The 20,286-nt window shown below is 40.4% G+C and overlaps 1 protein-coding gene across 2 annotated transcripts in view; it reads left to right on the top strand.

Moving 5' to 3' along the window:
* The window catches only part of slain1a (SLAIN motif family, member 1a), a 92,023-nt gene extending 72,253 nt beyond the window's left edge, over nucleotides 1–19,770 (top strand). For both annotated transcript variants that reach the window (XM_052026297.1, XM_052026295.1), the window contains 3 exons: nucleotides 4,192–4,323; nucleotides 15,569–15,851; nucleotides 17,748–19,770. In XM_052026297.1, the coding sequence (XP_051882257.1) occupies nucleotides 4,192–4,323; nucleotides 15,569–15,851; nucleotides 17,748–17,823 (491 nt within the window). In that variant the 3' untranslated portion in view covers nucleotides 17,824–19,770. The remainder of the gene's footprint in view (nucleotides 1–4,191; nucleotides 4,324–15,568; nucleotides 15,852–17,747) is intronic.
* The last annotated feature ends 516 nt before the right edge of the window (nucleotides 19,771–20,286 follow it).

The following is a 20,286-nucleotide window of genomic DNA, read 5'->3' as shown; positions in this document are numbered from 1 at the left end:
AAATGACTGTGAAATATTGATTTAAATCTGAATTTCTGCTGAATGTCTACAAAACTGAAATTTGACCTGTTTTCAGTCCTGCCCTTCTTCCCAGATCCAAACCACACTTCCAGTAACCTTGAGGAATGTCCCAATGGAATTACAATGACTGCAACTTGGTATTGGCCATGGATAAAATGCCATGGTCGTATTTAATGTCAGATTGCTCCTATGTACAACCGCTGTCATTGTAATTTTTTAAATTGACTCCTCAGATATGCTAAAGTTTCAAGACAAAGTTATGAAGAAGAGCTATAAATATCAATTCACTGTTCAGGTCAGATGTAAATGTAAACACCTTTTAAATTCCATATTCACAATTTTCCATTTGAGAGACAAGAGAGTGCAGATGCTGGAATTTGGTGTATAAAACAAACTGTGGAGGAACTTAGTGGGTCGAGCAGCATCTGTGGAGTCAAAGGGGTGGTTGACGTTTTGGGTCGAGACCCTTCATCAGGACTGAGAGTGTAGAGGGAAGATAGTAATTATAAAGAGGTGAGAGGGAGGGGTGAGGGCTGGAATATGAGAGGTCGAATCAGATTGGGGGGGGTTAATGGGCAGACGGAGCCAAGTGGGGGAGAGGGAGAGGAGTGTGTGGAGACAGAAGCTGATGGATAATAGGTGGGAATGGATAAGGAAAAAGGTGGGCAGGTGAACCAGGTAGGAGAGGGGAGAGGGAAGGAAGAGACAGAGGCTGGAAGGTGATGAATGCAACCGGATAAGGGAAGGACGATGGGCAGATGGAACCAGATGGGGGAGGGGGTAGGAAGGGTAGGTCAGGGGAGAAGAAACCCAAATAGATAGGTGTGTTGGCAATGGACAAATGGAAGTGGGAAAGGTGGACAAAGGGAGAGAGAACCTCAGTGGACTAGTAGGAATGGAAAAGGAACACGGGGGGGTGTAGGTTACCTGATTTTCTTTTCCTTATCTGTTTCCACCTATTACCCACCAGCCACTGTATCCACACTCCCCCCACCGCCCCCCCCCCCCCCCCCCCCCCCCACCTCACCTTCCTAACCAGGCTCCATCTGCCCATCATCCCTCCTTCATCTGGTTCCACCTGACACCTTTCTGTCTCTGGTTCATCCGTCTCCCTCGTCTCTTTATACTGACTATCTTCCCTTGACACTCTCAGTCCCAATGAAGCGTCTCGACCCGAAATGCTGACCATCCCTTTGACTCCACAGATGCTGCTTGACCCATTGAGTTCCTCCAGCAGTTTGTTTTTTGGTCCACAATTTTCCATGATTTTACTGCCAAATACAACTTAGAATAACAGAGAAACACATTTACAAGAAATAAGGATGATTAGAAACAAGTGTAAATAATTCAACAAGCCAACTGATATTTCTAATGTTTTACAACTGAATTCTTTCCTAACCTGATAAATGGTTATCACCAAACCCCTAACAGTGTATCCTTTTCCCATTATTGATTGACTTTCATTGGAAAAAATTAATCATTTCAGAACTAGTTGTTACTTGATGCTTTGAGTAGGCTGAGTTGTATTGCAATATAGTAATTATGAGTGCCACCATTTTAAAATCAACAGTGCAAACTTGCTCCAGAATTAAATGGATCTACAATTACAGTTCTTCTCTTTCACTTCTTTCTTCTGTCACATCAGCAGGCAAAGTGGCTTTATGGCTTTGGAACCTTATTAGCAACTTAAAATAGGGTAAGAGACACTGTTCAGGAAAACTTAAAAACCTTTAAAAAATACTCATTGTGGAAAAGTTTTATAAAATAATAGTTAAACTAGTGTTTGTCATATATTATTATTCAACGAAGAATAAAATATTGATCTTCCATAACATGATCTTCTGATTCATTATCGCTTCCAATGAACACTGAGTTTTATTCATAAATCAATATTTTGCAGAACAATGACATCAAAGCTGTCTGTCTTCACCAACACAGCATTGCTAAACTTGCAGCAACTTAAGGATTTCCAAGTTTACAATCATCTACTTCGATCTTCTTTGAGAATCATCTCTCACTAGCCTGGTCTTCCCAACATTCAACCTCACCCACCACCCCATCCCAACATGTTGGACACTCATTCCATGGTCTCTGCTCTCCACATTGGTGGGAGGTTGTGGAGGCATAACCTTTGTGCAGGTTTGCCTATGCCAGACCCATTCTATCCTGCACCTGCTTTGGGCACTACATCAAATACTTCTCGTAGAGAACCCCTTCCGTGTGTAGGTATATGTATTTTCTGCTTTCAGTCTGTATGTGTCTTGATGGGGAAGATCAGTTAAGGCTCACAGAGCAGCACAATTCAGAACTATTAAAAAGTTTCTTAAAAACCTGACCAAACATCACAAAAAATGTAATATAAATACAAACACTACAAATAACAATGATATATGATGTTATATTAAATTACAGAAGGTATGATATAACATATTGCTAACTGCCATAGTCTAGTATGACCTCATTATTCCATATCTTAGACTGCTTTAAGCCTTAACTCTAACTCTTTCTCTCTATGCAAGTGGTCAAGCCTGTTGACTTCCTTTGCATTTTACTATTTAGTTCAAATTTTATCTCTACTTTAACTGTAATGATTTTAGATCGAATCTGCCATGGCAACCACTCAAGTGTTCCGTCTGTTACTCATGGCAGACTTTCCCCCTGCCCCACTCCCCACTCTCACACTCTCTTTCTCTCTCTCTCCCCCATTTCTCCCACTCTCTCTCTATCGCTTTCACTTTCTCACTGAGCTCTCTCATGTTTTCTCTTTCTCTCTCTCTCTCTCTCTGAGCTCTCTACTTGTAGTACAAACTCCTGTGACAATTTGATTGACACAATGTTCCCTTTTGTTTATATCATCTTCCATTACGTTTGTCCGATATGGAAATGTTTGATGTCCAACCATTAACAGAATAAAGATGCTTTAATGGAGAAAAGTTTGATGAAGAAAAGTTGAGTTTATTAGTAGTTTAAACACTGCTAACAAATACTGTTCCCGATATTCACACTTGCAAGCATCTATTGAGGACAGAACCAAATGCCATTTTGTTATTTTGGCAATGACTTGTTACTTTGCTAACATTGTCATGTAGCAGGGGTCCAGAAGAAAAACTTGTCTTTGCATAAACAGATAATTCAAGATTTCCTTTCCAACTTACAGCCAGTTCTAAAAGTTAAGCACTGACACTGGCTTCCCCAAAATACCTTGGGATGGGAATTTTTGGACAATTTTTTGTTCCATATGAATTAATCATTCTAACTTAAGGCATCTAATCACAATGTACAAAAACACATTAAATTTTTTTTAGGCTTAGGTTTACGTTGCTTTTGATCAGGAAAATTGAGGCAGCACCGGAGACCCGTGTTCAATCCTGACCTCAGGTGCTGTCTGTGTGGAGTTCGCACGTTCTCCCTGTGAGCCCGTGGGTTTCCTCCTGGTGCTCCAGTTTGCTCCCAAATCCCAAATACGTGAGAGTTGGTAGGTTAATTGGCCACTGTAAATTGCCTGTAGTGTGTAGGTGAGAGGTAGAATCTGGGGGGAGTTGATGAGAATGTAGGGAGAATAAAAAATGGGATTCGTGTAGGATTAGTGAATGGCACAGACTCAGTGCGCCAAAACCTATTTCATTCTATGACTCGAAGGTTTAATTTTTAGGAAGTTTGCATTTTTCAGATCTAAAAATCAAATTATAACCTAAATGATGTTGCAGATGTATCACCTTCCACTGGAACTGTTCTTAATTTATATAAGATTTACCCTGTAAGCAGTTTCTCACTCATTTTTAAAATACAGTTTTAAGATAAGATAAGGTAAGATATCTTTATTAGTCACATGTACATTAAAACGCACAGTGAAACACATCTTTTGCTTAGTGATTTTTGGGGTGCAGCCCACAAGTGTCACCACGCTTCCGGCGCCAACATAGCATGCCCACAACTTCCTAACCTGTACGTCTTTGGAATGTGGGAGGAAACCCACACAGACACGGGGAGAACGTACAAACTCCTTACAGACAGTGGCTGGATTTGAACCCGGGTCACTGGCGCTGTAAAGCATTATGCTAACCACTATGCCACCGTGCCTGCCTCTACACTGCTGTGTCAGTGTGTAAAGTGTGTGATTGCATAAACTTTTGATTTGCAGTTGAACTAACCTTTCTTTTTCTATTGCAGAGAAACTCAGACGCAGCATGCCAAACCTTGCACGTTCATTCAGTACTACCAGTTCACCTGACTCCTTTAAGAATAGCAGAAGTTTTGATTCAAACCTGCAGAATGGAATTTCACGACTGCAGTCACCAGCATGTGAGTATAAACAGTCTGTGAGCAAACTTTGTCATATGAGGTTTGTTGGGTTGTCTGCTGAATATCTATCCTGCCAGTGCAATGCAGGGTCAGTGTACAGTGGTGGCACGATAGTAACGTTTGTGAATTAGCAGTCCAAGGGCCAGAATAATAAACAAGAAACGTGAGTCTGAACCCCACCACAGCAACCGCAGAATTTAAAATTCAGCTAATTAAATGATCTAAAAGTTAAAGACATAAATCACAGTACTGGTGATTGTAAAACCTACCAGATTATCATTAAAAAAAAATTTGAGGTGAAGTCTGCTGTTCTGGGAGCATAAGAGAAACTGCTGGAGGAACTCAGCAGGTCAGGCAGCATCTGTGGAGGCAAAGGATGGTTACTGTTTCAGGTCTCCTCTCTATATCCCTCACCTCTCCCTACCAACTCTTTCTACTGACTATCTCCCCTCTACACACAGAGTCCTGATGCAGGATCATACTGTCTTTCTGCTGTCCTTGCCTGGTTTTGGCTATATGTGACTCCAGACACACAACAATGTGTCTGACTCATAACTGCCCTCTTAACCAGCCCAGCAAGCTATTCAGCTTTATCAAAATTGCATCATTTTTGCAATGGTTCAAGAAAGTGGCTTACCGCAGGATAGTTAAGGATGGCAGCAAATGTTGGACACGCCAGGGGTACCTACATCCTGAAGGATGAATAAACAAAAAAAACAATATGAATAATCCGGATTTCCCTATTCATTCAAATGTCCTCTTTCCAACTCCAATTTTTGAATATTCTTCTTGTTGAACTAAATACTATTCTTAGGCTAAAAAGAAAATCTTTATACTCAGTATTAACTTCTAAGAAATACAAATTTTGTTTCTGTTAGCTGGGAATTGGAAGAACTCTGGGTGTTACTTACCTGTGGCCCCGTTACATGGTGTATCTCAGTTGCTTCTCACCACTAATGCATATGCAATATTTAGGTGAATTAGAAGGTCTGTAGAACAAGGTCATAGGGTCATACAGCACAGAAACAGGCCCTTCAGCCCACCACTTTACTGCTGATCTTTTTGCCCATCTATACTAATCCCATCTGGCCACATTAGGACTGTAGTCCTTCTGTGCTTTGCCAATTTAAGTGTCTGTCTAAATGCCTCTTAAACATAGTAATTGTATCTGAAGGTCTTGAACAATGCCAGCCAGTGTTCTCATAAGATTTACCTTGTTAATGTTTATTTTGTTTGATTTTAAAGGAAGTATTTTCAAGATTTATTTGTTTCCATCTGGAGGAACAACAGTGCAATTGATGCTTAAGAACATAAATATTGACATTAAATGCGTCATAGAGACCAGCAGTGGAACCTGATCAATGATGTTGGAGTGGAAAGTTGAGTTCTAGAATGGGAGAGGGGCAGGAGCTTTCAAATCAAACCGTAGAGATTTGGGCTCAGTGGAAAACAAAACAATTCAGATGCTTTTTTTTTTGGCAATGTGAAGAGTTTTTTTCTCAGAGCTGAATTTTCTGCATAGTCAAGACCAACCTGGTAACATCACAATTAAGAATGAAAACTGCATTTGTTGCCACAACCTGCATTGAAAGTGTTGACACTAAATAGGCAAATGTGAACATAACCACGATTCTACTTTAAGCCAAATGGCATAGGAATATTAAAGCAGAATTGGATGAAGAAGAAAAGACAAAATAGGGCGTTGATAGGGTTAGAAGAGCCAAGGGTGACGGTTGGAGAATAAGAAGTCAGCCATTCATGACTGAGGTAAGGGGAAATTTCTTCACCAAGGGTGAAGCATATTTTTGGAATTTTCTATCTAAGAGTTCCAGTTTCTGATTATATTCAAGATAAAGATTAATAAATTTTTGAATGTTCAGAGAATCAGGAGATATGAGGTTAGTACAGGAAAGTGTCATTGAAGTAAAACATCAGCCAAGATCCTACTGAAGCAAGGCACAATGACCCAGGTGACTGACTCCTCCTTCTTTCTCTTTTGCTCTTTTGTTGTTAAGTTCACAGAATCTACATTCTCATGACAATTCAGAATGTTATGTTGGTCAATGAGATGATCTCTCATTCTTCTGACAGTTTCAGTCTAGTCTACTCACAGGACGCCTCCCTCATCCTATTAATCTGATAATCTCCTTGCTGTACAGTGGTGGGCAAGTTTAACCTTATTTAAATGAGATAGTAGCCCACAATATACAGAATTCCAGGCAAGGCTTCAACAAAGCCCTGTTCAATTTTCTTTGGACAGCAAGTACTTCTTTGCTCTTGCACTCTGTTGCTCTTGATAGTAAGGTTAGCATTACATTTATCTTTCAAACTCCTTGCTGTATCTGCAAGCTAACTTTGTGGTGTTTATTTGTGCAAGGACACTAAGTTCTCCTTTAACATCAACATTTAATTTTCTCTCAATATTTAAATAATGTCCTATGAAAGTTGATTCACATTCTCCCTTTTTTACTATCCTTTTCCTTCTGCAGACTCTTTGTGTCCTCCTCATAACTTATTTTCTACCTATCTTTGTATCGTCAGGTAACTGCAGTTGGTCCCTATATCAGAGTCATTAATTTAGATCATAAATAACTGAGGCTCGGCAGTGATCTATGGGACGCCCAGCAATAGTAACTTGCTAATCTGAAAATGACCGCTTATTCCAATCTTCAGACTTCTATCTGCTGATCCTTATAAATATACTAACCACAGCACATGCCATCTTTTATGTGGCATGTTATTGAATGCATTTTAAACATTAAAAAATGCTATAATTTCTGACTGTAATAAGTTTGTGAAATATTATTTCTATTCGTGGAACCATGTAGGTTCTGCCTAGTCAGATTATGCTTGAGGTACTCTCTACTCATTTCCTTAACAATAGACTCAGCATTATACAATAGTCCCCCATTTGCTCTCTTGCTTTCTTCTTGAACAGTGGACTTACATTTGCTGTTTCCCAATCCACCAGAGCTTTGCAGAGTCTATGGAATTTTTGACGACAACAGTCAATGATTCCCACTATCTCTGTAGCCACTTCTCTTTTAGAACCCAAAAAAGTAGCCCATCTTGTCTACGAGGTTTGTTAGCTTTTCCTCTAGTGATATTAATTGTTTTAAGTTCTTTACTCTCTTTTGCCTCTGCATGCCGATTATTTTTGGTATCTTTTCAGTGCTTTCCACTGCATTGGCAGATATAATGTGTTTGTTTAACATCTCTGCCCTTTCCATCTTCCTTATTATTATTTCTCCTCTGAGTTGCTAAGGAACCAATGATTACATTTGATAATCTCTTCCTTTTAACATGTGGATGTTTTTAGAACGTGTTTTTATATTTCTTCCTGGTTTACTTTTGTATTGACCTCTCTCCTCCTTTGCTTGTGTTTTTTATTCGTCCTATGATTTTCCCAACCCTCAAGTTCATGATATTTTGCAATATTATAAGGCTTCCCCTTTAATCTAATACAAATCTTTAGTTTAGCCAGGGATTGATCACTTCTTATATAATTATTACTTCTCAATATTTATGGACAATAATGAAATATTTCTGCCACTGTTACCCGCCTTTTCTAACCCAATCTACCTTAACCAATTCTCTCCTTATACAATTTTATTGCTTTTATTTAAATTAAAGATCGTAGTTTTGGAGTTACTTCAAATCTTTTCTATAAGATTACTAATTAATCCTTTCTCTTTACTCACACTCCAATCCAAAAATGTCTACACCTTTAGTCTTGATCCAGGATATGATCCAAAATATATTCCAAGAAGAAATGCACATGACTTCCTTGACAATTTAGTTTGCCCAGATTATAGTTTAAGTGCTCTGTTGTCATTCCCTGAATAATGGATGCTAACATTTTTCATTAATTCTTATATTCTCTCCCCTTTCTTGCTTTAATAATGGAATTACGTATCTGTTTCCCAATTCACCAAAAGCAGCCTTGCCACTGAACTAAAACAGAAGATAAATGAAAGGATAGTTTAATCAGAGAACTGAAGGTAGTCGAGAAAAGGGAATAGAAGTACTTGAAGAATTATTAATTCAAAAGAAAAGTTGGAAATTGATGACTGAAACAGCTGCTGCAGCTGGAAAACTACATTGGCCGGGTGCTTGATGGGCTTTGCCAGACATTCCATATGGAACCACTGATGTTTACATTTATAAATATTGGCAAGTTTCAGGATTCTTCGATCTTGCTGGATTAGTTCACCCATTGGTTTCCCGGTTGTGTTCCACCATTGAAATCCACATTCAAGTCCAACAGTGGTCCAGGAGCTTGCTGAAGTTGATACAGGGGATCTGCTGACAGATCCTTGTGGAGTACCCACAGACCTATTCATATGAACGACAAGTGGATGGCAATCAGGATGGAAAATAGAGTGGAGAGTATTGGAAGTGGGACCCAATCATCAAATACTTGGCCATCAAGAACTCGGTGCAGTGAGGACAAAGTGGTTAGATAACCTGACAAGTGATCCAGAAGCCTGCATGAACAATACACAGAACTGAATTCAAATCCCCTCACAGTTGTTACATTTAGATTAATAATATAGAATTTTGGGGGAGGGCAGTGTAAAAGTACAAACTACCCTCAGTAATAATGACCACAGAAACCACTGGATTGTTGTAAAAATCTATTTGGTTCACTAATGTCTTCTGGGTAACAAAATCTGTCATCCTTTTCCAGTTTGGCCCATTGTCACTCAACATTACCCCATGAGCTTGCCTCTTAACATGCTCTCTAACGTAGTCTAGTGAGCCATTTAGTTGTCACAACCTTCGCAAGGGGCAGTAAGTGCTGGCTTTGGCAGTGATGTCTCAATCCCAAAAAATGAATAAATAAAAAAAATAGTTAAGGCATTGGGAGGTAAATCAAAATACAGATGAGATGGGAAACATGGAAATAAAACTGAAAAGGAGAAAAAGTAGTATTTCTGTTAGCCTTGAAAAGTAAGAGGACCAAAACAGGCAAATATCAAGGACAAAGGATTCTCTTTTGCTTGCATGTATTGACAAGGGTCTCCAAGTTGGGTATGGTGTTATAGTTGTTAAGTTATTGGACCTTTGGTGGAGAAGCATGAATTCAAATCGTACCATGACAGCTGAGGTGTCAAGTGATTAAATTAATCAGGAATTTAAAAAAATATAGTCTCATTTATGATAACCATAACATCCATCAGTCTCCTCATTTCAGGGTCTGTTGAGGACGAACAATAAGTTCGATGTTCACATCTTGTAAATGGATTAATGTATCTCTGATATTTCTCATTTCTCCATGAACCACAACATACACATTACACATCACTAACACTTCCTGCCGTACAAAGGAGGAAGTTAAGTCATCTAAATAAATGTAGCATTTAATGAAAGAAAGTTGCCTTGCTATTACCGGAAGAGTTGAGCCTCTTTGCAACCTGTAGTGGGCATAAGATGGAGAGGTTGGAATGGTAATACATGCCTCAAGCGTTCAGGTCCTGTTGGCAGACCAAAACAGTACTTGGCAAAGCCAAAGTATACTCTGCAATATGACTCTCCGGTGTGGAGAGAACTGAGGCATTAGCAACAAATATTGTATTCAAAATTGGTGTACACCTGAATTGAGTTTTCTTATTGTGTTTGGAAGCTGGGAGAATTATGAATGGGCAAGAGGTGGAGCCTCTGCACTTGGGAAGACGCAGCAACAGGAGGAATTAAGTTGTCAGGAGGGAATAGTGGACCCAAAGGACAGAGGACAGGAGTGTTTGGGTAGTTGACTTTCAGGTGGAAATCCTGGATAATGATCCAGTGAATGCAGGGGTTCACCTTGTATGATACATCGTAAAACTCCGATAATCTGGCATGCTTGGGACTGGACTGGCAGATTTTCCAGGATATTTCCATTAATGCCCCAACACGGTTTAAATTCACTTTTGTTCGATGCTACACAGTATTATAATGAATTATTCTTGGGCAGTCGAGAGTTCTGCCTGAGCCAATTGCCTACTCCTCTTGTGGGGTTACGTCCGTGCCCATGTGTCCATGGAGAAGGAGCACGCGGTGTCCACTCCACGGGTACAATGGGGGCTTTCCGGGACCGGTGGGCATCACAGGGGCTCAAGTGTGTTCTGAATAGTGATGACCATGTTATAATTTGAAACTAAATAATGTGAATAATTAAGTACTGTAATATTGTATTAATGTGGTTCATGTAATCACAGAATAAACCGCCTTCATAAAAGGAAAAAAAAATTATAGTGAATTTTCCAGTGAACCACTTAAGTTTAGAGGAGCGTGAGAACTGGGTCTCTGGTGAGTGGGAATGGAGCATGGGAATTGACATCCTGGTGAGGGAGAATGGAACATGGGCAATGGGGCCCTGGAGAGTGGGAAAGGAATGCGGGAACCAGGGCCCCAGTGTGAGGGTGGAGCTTGGGAACTGGGGCACTGTTGAGTGGGAATGGAAGGCAGGAATACGGACCCGGAGAGAGGGAAGGGAGGGTGGGAACTGGGGTCCCAGCGAGTGGGAAGGATTCCTGGCAAACATTGCCTCATGAGCGAGATGCTGAACCATCAGGATTCCTTGAAAGCAGATTTTACTGTATCTTTAAAATGGCCTATTTATGGACATGAGTTCTGACAAAGTCTCTTCAACCTGAAACATTAACTCTGTTTCTCTTTCCACAGATACTGCCTGACTCACTGAGTATTTCCAACATTTTCTAGTGATACCTTTAATGATTTTCCTTGTGTAACATTGAGAGCAGGGATTTTATTTTGAAGTAGGCCAGCTCGAATACTGGAGAACAGTAATATCCTTCTCAGTGGCTGACCTGCTGTTGTAACAGTGCTTGTAACCCTATCCAGTCAAAACAGGGTTTACCTACAATAATCCCTGACAGAATCCATTGATCTGGCAAAGCCAAACAGAATAAGTTCAGCTTTTGCTACTGGAACCCAGACGATTAATGTTGCTTCACATGGTGGAATAGTACATGTCAGCAAAATGGGAACTGCTGAAAGACACAGCTTCTTGCTTTGTTTATTTTGTTCCTTGGCAGCAGTTCAGATGCCAGCATGTTTTAAGGGAACAATGGTTTCAAGATTCAAGTTTATTGTCACAGGCATACATACCCAGGGTATAAATACCATGAAAATTAGCTTTTTGCAGCAGCAGCACAGTACATTACAGACATGACAAAGATAAGTTAACATAGACTTAAATCAGCATAAATTATACTAACTTACACAGCACAATAAACAAAAATAATATAAAGACATTAGTACAAGTTGAGTGAAATATAGCCTGAGGTAGAATTAGGGTTTTTCAGGTTGGTTCAAGAAACTGATGGCAATGGGGAAGAAGCTGTTGTTGGACCTTGAGGTATGGGTCTTCAGGCTCCTGTACCTCCTGCCTGATGGCTGCAATGAGAGGAGGGCATGGCCTGGATGGTGGGTGTCCTGAATGGTGGATGTCACCTTCCTGAGACATCGCCTCTTGCAGATGTCATCACTGGTGGAGAGAGCTGTACCCGTGATGGCTGAGACCACCAGCCTCTGTAGCCTCTTGCATTCCAGTGTATTGGACTTCCCATACCAAGCCACGGTGCAACCAGTATTAAAGTATTCTCACGTCGGTGGAGTGGGCTCTTGTGCGATAAGATGGGCACTAATGCAAGCTAGGGATCTTGATCCTGCTTTCTCAGAGGCATATTTGAAACTTGCTGCTGGGATTGTGTTGGATGTGTATCAATCACTTCATGGTGAGTGGCAGTGAGGGGGAATAAAAGACCAATTGGGCTTCTACAGAAGTTCCTGATGTGTGGAGTGAAGATTGTAAGATGGAAGACAAAAATAGGCATTGTGCAACTGGGAGCTGGAAAAGAGAAAGGCTGGGGAAGGGTAGGGAACAGAGGGGCGGTGAAGAATTCCAGCAAATCATTTGGAAGCTGAGGGAAGTGATGGGGACTGAAGTGCTTCGAGAAAGAGTTCCAGAATGTTGGATCATAGTTACGAAGTAACTTGAACTAATGTTACATCAGCAAGATGTGACAAAGTAATACATTTCAGTTTCTGATTGAATGTGACTCTGGAAAGCTCCATAATACTCAAAGCAATAGTAAAAGCAAACAATGAGGTCCAGAAATTGTTGTGTGCTCCAAATGGTACATGATAGGATTGTTGCCCAGTGCCAATGACTGTTCAGAATCAGAATCAGGTTTATTGTTACTGATAAACATAACGTGAATTTTGTTGTTTTGTGGCAGCAGTACAGTGCAAGATATAAAGACATAAAAATTACCATAAGTTACAAAAATAAATAAATGATGCAAAAGAGGAATAACGAGGTAGTGTGCATGAGGTCATGGACCATTCAGAAATCTGGTGGCGGAGAGGAAGAAGCTGTTCCTCAAATGCTGAGTGTGGGTCTTCAGGCTCCTGTACCTCCTCCCTGATGGTAGTAACGTGAAGAGGGCATATCTTGGATGGTGAGGGTCCTTAATGATGGATGCCACCTTCTTGAGGCACTGCATCTTGAAGATGTCTTTGATAGTAGGGAGGGTTGTTCCCATGATGGAGCTGGCTGAGTCTACAACCCTCTGCAGCCTCTTTCGATCCTGCATATTGGAGCCTCCATACCAGGTGATGATGGAACCAGTCAGAATGCTCTCCACCGTACATCTGTAGAAATTTGCAAGAGTCTTTGGTGATGATCCAAATCTCCTCAATCTCCTAATGAAGTAGAGCTGCTGGCGTGCCTTCTTCGTGATTGCATCGATGTGTTACAGTTGTGAATCTGCTGATGCAAATATCTGTTAGGCACACAATGTAACTGCACCATCCGTCACACGCTACTGAAAGTTAGAGTGAACTGCATCTCCTTGGGACTGGTGTGGGGTGGGGGTGCTTGCGGTGCTGGACAGAGATTGGGAAGGCTCAGATGGGCTGGGGTAGGGGATGGGGATAGTTGCTGGCCAGAAATGGGCACCTTGTTGGGGGAATGAGGACTGAAATGTGGCTCTGATTTGGGGAGATCAGGTTATTGTGGGCCTGGGTTGTTAGTGGGCCAGGGTCTCAAGGGTTCTGGGTGAGATCGGTGGGGTGAGAGGTGGAGGGAAGGAGGTCAGTTTACCAGTGGGGTCCCAGCCTATAGATAATTGATTCAATACACAAAAAGTGCTGGAGGGCTCAGTGCTGAGTTCCTCCAGCACTTTTTGTGTATTGCTCCAGATTCCAGCATCTGCAGAATTTCTTGTGCCTGTGTAGTTAATTGATTGTTTAGGGAAGTGTCCAATGAAGGGCGCTCACGGGATGACATGGAATCACTCTCCTGACAGTGTTCTAAAGAAGGTGCATTGCATGTCATTTAATGTGCATCTGATGCATGTCAGACATATCAGAGTGCTGCACAATAGGAAATGCTCAGTTGAATTTCGTGAGCGACATGGTTCAGCCTGACGTGGTCCCAGTTGTATTTCACAGAACAGTACGGCACAGGAACAGGCCCTTCGGACCACCATATCTGTGTTGACCATGGTGCCAATCAAACTAATCCCTTCTCCCTGCCTGTGCATATGGCTGCCTAAGTGCCTCTTAAGCATCGTTGTCATAGCTGCTTCTACCACCTCCCCTGGAAGGGTAATTTAGGCACCTGCCACTCTCTACGTGTAAAAAAAATTGTAAATCTCCTTTAAATTTTCACCTTGAACCGATGCCCTTGAGTATTTTATTCTGGGGGAGTAAAACAAATTGATTTTCAGTTACCATGAAACAGCACTACACAAGCAGATTTTACATGTGATTTTCTAACATTCAGTGGATCCATCCTACTTAAATTTGAATGCTGTATGACGTACTTCTGTTGAATATAAGTGCTTGAATACTGACGATATGTAATTGTTGGACTTGTCATTTAATCCAGAAGGTTGTAATGTGCTTAGCTGTGTCACAGAGTCATACAGCACAGAAACAGGCCATTCGGCCCAACTGATCCATGCCAACCAAGATTCCCATCTGAGCTAGTCCCATTTGCCTGCATTTGGCCCACATCCCTCTAAACTTTTCCTATCCATCTATCTGTCCAGGTGCCTTTTAAATGTTGTTAATGTACCTACCTCAACCACTTCCTTTGGCAGTTTATTCCATACACGGACCACCCTCTGGGTGAAAAACTTACCCCTCAGGTTCCTATTAAATCTCTCCTCTCTCACCCAAAACCTATGTCCTCTAGTTCTTGATTCCCCAACCCTGGGAAAAAGACTGTGCACATTCACCCTGTCTATGCCCCTCATGATTTTATACACCTCTATAAGATCACCACTCATTCTCCTGCGCTCCAGTGTAGAAAGTCCCAACCTGCTCAACCTCTCTCCATAACTCAGTCCCACGAGACCCGGCAACATCCTCATAAATCTCCTCTGCACTCTTTCCAGCTTAATGGCATCTTTCCTATAGCAGGGTGACCAAAACTGAATACATGATTCCAAATGTGGCCTCACTGACATAGTGGTATACCCTGCTGTGAGATGAAGTCCTATTGCTAAAGCTTACCTTAAACTGCATTGGAAATTGAGGGCAGAGAGATTGGAATGGGAGTGAGATGGAATGAAATTGGAGGGGACTAGAAGGTCATATCAACCTTGTTGACTGAATAGTGTGTTCTGCAACATGCCCTCATGATCTGCATTTGAGGGGCACATATTATGAGCAGTATATTAATTTGAAAGAAGCACAGGATCACCTGGAGCAATTTAGATCAATCCGAAGGATCTACATCTTGCATTACTTGGCACACTTCGGAGTTCTGACTTTTGTTGTCAGGTTGAGACCTGTTGGAGCAATAGTGGTGCTGAAGAAACCTTGTAAGACAGCAAAAACAGAAAACGCTGGAAAAATTCAGCAAATCAGGTGGCATCTGTGGAAAGAGAAACAGTCAACATTTCAGGAGGACTTGCTGAGGTTTTCCTGCATTTTCTGTTTCCGTTTCAGATTCCCACCATCTGCAGTTTTTTTGATTTTCATTGTGTAAAACAGCAGTTTGCTTCTAATAACTTTTGGATCAAACATTGAAGACTTACAATAAATATATTGCCAGGGGATTGCTCCAGATCTATTGTTACGAAAGATTTGGACTCAAATACACTGAAGGGCAATATTTCAGTTTAGCAGCAACTACAGCAGGTCTTGAACATACACTTAAAATTCGTGGGTATGAGGAAAAATGGATATGCTGTATAATTAATCTTAATCTTCATTTCATTTGTAGGCCCTTCTCTCAATAAACTTCAACATAGAGTCAACAGTGTCAGCCATTTCCCACTGTCAGTAAGGCAACCGCCAAAAGCAACAGCATACGTGAGTCCAACCGTCAGCAACACCAATGGGATCCACTCATCTGTCAGTTTGCATTCCATCTCGAGCTCTGGCATCCCTTTACCGAACAGGCCTGGAACCACAGGGATCCCGGGTCGGAGTGGCCTTCCAAGACCAACCTCAAGTATTGGAGGTAGTGGAATACCCAGGAGCAAATTAGCACAACCAGTCCGTAGGTGAGTGGGTCATTCTCTTAACAAGGAGAATTATTGATCTGTGTAATGAATGGCATTATTCATTCCCGGCTATTGGTGGCAAAACTTTGGAAGGTAGCGAAAGATTAAAAAAGGTGAAAGTACAGAATGATCATCTAAAGTTACCAAAGGATTTTGACTGGGAATCTGGAATATAAATGATTGAATGCTGAAAAAATGGAATGGTTGGATTTGTTGTTGAATCCAGAAGATTGTAATGTAGCATTTAGATGAGGTGCATTGTTAAAGCTTACATTAAGCTGCAGTGGAACTGTATAGGATATCGAGGACAGAGAGATTGGAAAGGGAGTGAGAGGGAAGGTAAAAGTGGAAGGTGACTGGAAGGTCATGGTCACCCTCGTTGACTGAATGGTGTGTCCTGCGACATGTTTTTTTTAATATAAATGTTTATTAACTAAAAGCTCTACAAAAAGGACAACCAATGTCAATATACTACATCTAAAACAGAAGAGAAGAAACAACTAAGCAGCTACATAACTACAGTAAAACAATGCAAACTAATACCCGCGAAACACACACGCAACACTACACCCGCTAACGCAACATGCAACACTTCAAATAAGAATTGCATTCGTACCGTCCACGACACACGCGATCCCCTGAGGGGCCCGCTGAGCGCGGAACTCAACCAGGGTGCCCGCGGAGACCACGTGCTCTCTCTCCAAGGGCACCTGCGCGCGCATGTAAGCCTGGAAGATAGGCAGGCAGGCGGACTGGCCGGAACCCTCGGCTGCTCGTCGCCGCGTCCCGTGGATGGCCAGCTTGGCCAATCCTGCGACATGGTTACCCCATCTGCATTTGGTCTCCAGAACGGAGAGGGGAACATATTATGAGCAGCATGTTGAACTGAAAGAAGCATAAATAAATTGCGGCTTCACCCGGAAAAAGTGTTTGGGCTCATTTGATGTGAGTTTCAGGAGTCGATGAAACTTGATCTCATTCCTGCCTGTCCGTTTCATTGACACGGTCTTATAAAGCTCACTGGAAAGTTTACCATACATGAGCAGTAATATATTTATTTTCCAGCCTGGAGAAGTAACCTCAATAATAGTTTAACAGCAAAATAGCTGTTCTCTAAATACTAAACTTTCAATCAAACGTAAGATGATTATTTCTTAAAACATTCCCCTTATTTTTCCTTCTTGTCTCGTCAGAATAGAGCCCAGTTCCATTGCTTCTAGTTGCCCTGTAATACCAGCTTGTTTGTAGTACTGCATAAAACACTCAGCATTTTTATAAACATTAAAACATGCCTAAAAAAGGATTGATGATTTAAAAGGTTAAATATTTTTATGCTCACATTTGCTGTCAATGTTTTCCCATTAATCAGTTCTTGCGTCTACAGTCCCAGTATAACCTGTCTGTCCAAACTAGTTTTATAATTATTCACTCTTGTCAATGGAGGTGTTTGAGTGTGGGAGGGTAATAATTACTGTGCAATGTTTATTTAGGCAGAATGCATTTTAAATGCAACCACAATGGAAATGAAAAATAAAAAATGATCATTAGTTTGAAGTCAGGGCTGAATTACATCTGAACACCCTGATCTGACACATCTTGCGCTGTGACCCTATTTTATCAAAGTCTGCTGTTAATCTTGATACTCCATGTGCAATACCACAAGAGATTGAACTTAATGGAACCAAGTCTCAGAAGTGCAGCAAAATATGCAGCCACTACTATTTAATATGATTAATGTTATGAACCGTAAGTGAATTACCGACTTTAGAAATATCTAGTGGAGCAAAACAAGAGTTCTCTTCCATGTGGCAATTGACCACTGGTATTTAGTGTATTGTCTCAATCAGAATGGAAGCTTAGTGGTCTGTGATTTAATCTATGTCCTTTTATTTACAGTTTTCTTCAGCCTCCAAAGCCCCTTACTGCACTCAGTTCTCTTAAGGATGGAAGCTGGAAGGATGGGTGTTACTGACATTCACTGCTACAGAAACTGTTGAGGCAGAGAACCAGGAGCTGCCACACAATGATGCCCAGCTGGCTGGGTTTAGACGCATCACAAGATGTTTGTAGCTACAGTTAATTTCAGTGAAAATGCAAAAGACTAGGCAAGGCCCAGAATTATGTATGTTTTGCTAATAAAGTGAAGAAATACTACATGAACTAATGGTTGAAACATCGTGCTTTCTAATATTCGCCCTGTGCATTCAAATTATCTCAAACTTGCAGATGAAAAATCAGTACAAAATGCCTTTTCATCAAATTTAACTTCTTCAGTGCTCGGTTTATTTTTGAAACAACAATCGATATTATGATGAGCATTTTGCCATTAGGGTTTTTTAAGGAAATTCAACTTTATCTATGTTGAATAGCATTTGAACAAAATTGTTAGCCTGTTGAGTTACTGTGACTTCATTTTAACTGGGTTACATGTTATCACTTGATGCAAACCTGTAATACCTAAGCTGTGGGAAGCAGTTTTAAAGCCTCCAATCATGCTTCAAATGAGATTTAGAAGTAACATCTCCATAAAGTGGAAATAAACAGATTTATTATTTAATAAATGATGAATGATTTGTAGAAGCTCTTAGTTTTAGCTCCAAAACTTCTATGAATATGTAGCCCTGTGAGCAGAAATTGTTAGTGAATGTCATCAAATCAAACTACGGATGCTGGAAATCTGAGACAAAAACATTAGATGGTGAAAATACTCAGCTGCTCAGGCAGCATCTGTGGAGGGAGAAACAGATCTAATGTTTCAGGTCAGTGACTTCTCCTCAGAACTGGATGAGGGGTCATTGGTAAGAAATATTGAAGGGTTATTGACTTGAAATGTTGACTCTATTTAGCTCTTCTCAGATGATGCCTGACCAAATAACCATGCCTTATCTATTTTTCTTATTTTTGATAAATTCTCCTGCTCCATTTCTATAATGCCAGCTGGAGTACAGTTGGTAGTATAGTGGTTACCATCTTACTTGGTAATAAAAGATCAGTTATACAATGTTAACTTAGACTTTTGGGTTCAATGTCGATCCAGCTATTTTGACAATATTGATAATTATCCCTGAACGATTAACATATCCTTATAATGATGCTACAACTACGTATGATTGTGGTACAACATAAATTGAAATTGCACATTTCATAGTGTTTTCAGCCATATTTCGATAAATATGGAATGATTATGAAAGTGAATTTGCTTTTAATGATAGATTACAGTTTTGTTAAACAGGTGTAACTTCCAAAACTCATTTGAGAAGAAGTCACTGTCATCTCAGAAATCTGGACTGAAAATTTGTTGTAGAACCAGTTATTTTGTGCACTGTAGCTATACTTTATTTCTGTAGCTCACAAGTACCTATAAGGTCAACACGTCTGTGATAGTCTGATATGAACCTCTTCTTTTGCCATAGTTCGCATTACAAAGCCAGAAAATTTCAGCACCAATGGAGTGTAACAAAAGCCTGGGGCTAAGGAAATTCACACAATGCCACCTAATTTCTGACCTACCTTGCTGGTTTTATGAATGTTAATTTATTATTTGTAAATTATTTGTGTATGTCCTACCAGTTATGATGAAGCACATTGCACTTAAACCCAGCAATGACCATGTATGCGACAGCTTGACGGATTTTTTTACAACAGTGAGTGAGCATTTTGAAATGTTTTATTAATATTGAGAACAAGGTGCACTTTTTAATGGACACTAAACAGCTTAATTTTTATAGAAGTTTTACAGGATAACTTAAACATATTCATCTTGTAATAATGCTGTACAGAAGTACTACGGAAATGTCAAATACATAATGCCAATTACTCTTGCATTTTATTAAATATTGCTTATAAAATAAAAAAAAATTATTGCCAATGGATGTAGGAATGTATTGATGATTTTATGCAATAAATGTTTTTTCTTCCCTGTGGTTGAGTTATTTTTTTACATGTTGTCTCGCCTTGGCCGAGATTAGAAATATTATTACCGTCATTATTTGTCACACTCGCTTACAGGTTTGCGGCATAGAAGTAAAATACTTACGTGGCAAATGTAACTTGCATGCCTAATTCTATAGTTTATTCACTATAATTCAATATTCCTAGGGATTAATTCCCAAAACATAGAACATACAACACAGGAACAGGCCCTTTGGCCCACAATATTGTTCTGAACTAATTAATTTAGCCTAAGTACACAAATCCCTTCTGCCCACACCATGCTCATATCCCTCCATTTTCCACACATTCATGTGGCTATCTAAGAGCCTCTTAAATGTCTCTACTGTATCTGCCTCCACCACCACCCCTGGCAGCTGGAAGACACTTCCAATGAAGAATGAAATGAGCTGCAGGGGTTCAAAAAAGTGGTTCGCTCCCATGTTTTCAAGAACAATTAGGAATAGGCACCAAATGCTGGCCCTACCAAATGTATAAATAATCA

Source organism: Pristis pectinata, chromosome 11, assembly GCF_009764475.1.
Source record: "Pristis pectinata isolate sPriPec2 chromosome 11, sPriPec2.1.pri, whole genome shotgun sequence".
Taxonomy (NCBI): Eukaryota; Metazoa; Chordata; class Chondrichthyes; order Rhinopristiformes; family Pristidae; genus Pristis; species Pristis pectinata.
The sequence above is the reverse complement of the archived record's forward strand: the minus strand, read 5'-3'. Positions and strand labels throughout refer to the sequence as shown.